Source organism: Diaphorina citri, unplaced genomic scaffold (genome assembly GCF_000475195.1).
Source record: "Diaphorina citri unplaced genomic scaffold, Diaci psyllid genome assembly version 1.1 scaffold79909, whole genome shotgun sequence".
NCBI lineage: Eukaryota > Metazoa > Arthropoda > Insecta > Hemiptera > Psyllidae > Diaphorina > Diaphorina citri.
In genome coordinates, this window is record NW_007456984.1 from 7,311 (window position 1) to 10,411 (window position 3,101).

The 3,101-nt window shown below is 39.3% G+C and overlaps 1 protein-coding gene across 1 annotated transcript; it reads right to left on the reverse strand.

Annotated features, from left to right (window-relative positions):
• Nucleotides 1-1,568: 1,568 nt before the first annotated feature.
• LOC103524032 (argininosuccinate lyase-like) lies at nt 1,569-3,095 on the reverse strand. Its single transcript, XM_026833202.1, has 2 exons — nt 2,694-3,095; nt 1,569-2,013 (listed from the first exon to the last, which is right to left on the reverse strand). The coding sequence occupies exons 1-2, from the start codon at nt 3,073-3,075 to the stop codon at nt 1,700-1,702; spliced, it is 696 nt and encodes a 231-aa protein (XP_026689003.1). The 5' UTR covers nt 3,076-3,095; the 3' UTR covers nt 1,569-1,699.
• Nucleotides 3,096-3,101: the final 6 nt, after the last annotated feature.

Consider the following 3,101-nt stretch of genomic DNA (forward strand, 5'->3'; position numbering starts at 1 on the left):
ATTAACCACAAATGACTTTGTTCGATGAGAGCATGATTTTCTCGCACAAATTAATTCAATCCCCATTTTTTCAAAAACAGCACCCTGGTAAGCCTCCTTTTCAGGTACTTTGCTTGAATCATTTGCGACAGTCCCTCATCTATCAACTCACTCTTCCTCACTCTGCTCTTCATCCATCCTAACGAACTCACCTGGTAAAAGAGATCGGCAGGAAACCGTATCACTGGGATTCTGACGATGATAACTCCTCGCTAATCCTGCTCATGCTGAGGTGATGCTAGCAATGGCCGGATTCAATAGTGAATCCCGGTCGCCATATGGACTCCAGGGAATCGCCCCTGGGGGAGTCGAGGCCCAGCTCGGGTGCGGTAGCGTTCGTCGTGGTGTGTGGTGCTGGGAGCAAACAAATACCTCCACGGAGTCATTAGTCCCTTCTTGCCCCGATTATACTCTCCCTAATATTATTGGACTTTGACAGGAGAATTAATTAATTAAAACCTACTTAACTCTTTTTATTTATTCTTATATATATTATTATTATATTATTATTATTACCATATTATTATATTTTATTATTATTATTATTATTATTATTAGTTTTATTCTTTTTTAGCACAGTGTGAACGACTGTTACAGCTGTCTTATCGTCCCGAATCGCAAAGAGCAGCAGGAAGACGGTACGGAGAAAGCCAGCCGTTCCGAGAATGACATTATCCCTCAGGATATAAAATCCCGCCCGGGCGGGGATCGACCCGCGGCCTAGCGCTTTACAACAGGCGCGCGCTCAAAACCAATAAGCTAACTAGGCTGGCTTACAATACTTTGACAAGTATTCTAATCTTCCTCCCAGTTATTACTTCGCTAACCCTTGGCAGGAATCCCCTTTGGAATATTGGCCTTGTGCTTAGATTGCCAATCAGATTGTTTCGTTTAATTGGTGTTTTTCAAAAGTGTCCCGCCAGGTATTAGAGTCTGATGTAACCCAAAGATAGCTAGGCCAATGGTCTAGCTGTCTAGGGAATTCCAATCTTATGAACCAGTTATTTGCTAGTAAACTACATCGATACATGCATCGATTGTATTGTAAATAGTGTGATTTATCTCCCTACTTTCTATGTTAGTAGATACCTAGATACAAACTTACTACAAGTCTAGACCTCTAAATACATTGAACTTTCGATTGTAAAGCTCTTACTAAGCTCTTTAACAAAACAGGATAATATCGGATTCAATTATTTAAAGCCCATTCCAATATACAGGACATTGATACGGAGGTAGAATTATCTATATCTACAACTTATGATATGCTATTATAATTCTATAAAGTTTGAAATCATGTTATCAGTTACTAGACTGTATCAGACTTCATATTGTCAAAATACTATCTCTACTCCCATGATAATATTAGTGTTGGTTCATTTTTGTTGACATTGTATGTGTTTGTTGACATTTAAATTTTTAAAGATCTAGTAGTAGTTATGTATAGTGTATGACTGTATAGTGCGGATGGGCCCATGGGGCAAAAAAAAGGTGAATTTGTTTGTTTTTTTTTTTTTTTTTTTTTTTAAGGATCATTAGATGGAGTTTTCTACAGCTATCACATGACAAACAAACAAAAGACCAACCGAATGTAACACGAAAACTTGGTTGGGTGGAAGAGCTCACTATGTGAGAATCCTGTCATAAAAAACAACAACCTTTAGGCCTTCTTAATCAAAAACTCACCTCCCAGGGCAGCACTCCCCAGGGGATTCACATTAACACGCCTCCTACAGTCAAGCAGTCTTTCAATATCTCTTCTAAACATACTAGCATATGCTAGCAGATAGTGACCCAATGAAATGGGCTGGGCAAACTGAAAGTGTGTGAAGCCAGGCATGATGTGATGTTTGTGAAGTTGAGCAAGCCTTGTGAGTTGTTTGACGGTGTCCAGAAGAAGTTTGATGAGAGCTTTGATGTTCCTACGAGTGAACAATCGGAGATCCAGAACAACCTGGTCGTTTCTACTGCGTCCTGGAAGAACAAAAGGGAATAAGTGGGAATGAGCATGATAGACTCTTGAGTTGAATATAATTACCAGGCAAAGATAACGTCTGAGGAGGAAAAACCTCAGAAGTCAGGAGTCTCTCTAGCAAACACTTTGAAAATTGCTGTTGCTGATGATTTATTCAACGTATTTTTGGGATGCAATACCTGACTTGTCCTCAGATTCTCAGAAGTCTATAAAAGCCATCAATTTGGAAGGGATGTATACTACCAAATGTGACGCAATCCTACACATTTGAAATTTCTACAAGGCCTTGTATTAGTTTATTCACTACTGCTTATAAACTGCAAGACTGCAGCAAAATACCTTTGGATAATTTGGCACTGATTTCAGGTCACTTTTACAGAACACCCTCCTTCCGCTCTGAAGCAAAGTCTTAACATACCTTTCATGCAATTCCTTTCTCTCGTAATTTCTCCTCTTTTCCGACCTTTCTTTTCTTATGTTCTTTAATTTCCTTCTTTTCTCGGTACCTATGTAAGCTCATAAATTATCAAACTTTCCACACATCCTTCTCTTCCTTCCAAAGTCTTAACAACTAATTTCATTCTTTAAATATTTATTCCTCGTCTTCTCCGAACTTTCTTTAGAACTATTGATCCTCCATCACGATTTCAAGGAAGGAGGAGAGCTTTTAAAGTCTTACCTGTATGTAACTTCCGTCCAACGTTGCCAATTCGTCTTATCAGTTCGGATTCAATGTTCATGTGAATGTCTTCCAGCTCGACTTTCAGCTCAACCTTCCCATGTTCAATGTCATACTCTATATCTTTCAACGTTTTCACTATAAGCTCCTTGTCTTGCTCATCTATGATGTTACGCTCCCCTAGCATAGTCACATGAGCTATGGATCCTGCTATGTCTTCACGATAGAGGACTTCGTCCACACTGATGGATTCGTTGAATTGTTGCAGAAATTCGTTCATGGATTGTTGAAAGCATCCGGTCCACAGTTGTTTGAGTTCTTTGGGTTTGTCTGGCGTGTCTTGTTCGCCTTCTTCGTTGTCTTCTGGTATATCAAGCATCATTGTGATGGTTTCTTAATAGTTTCTGG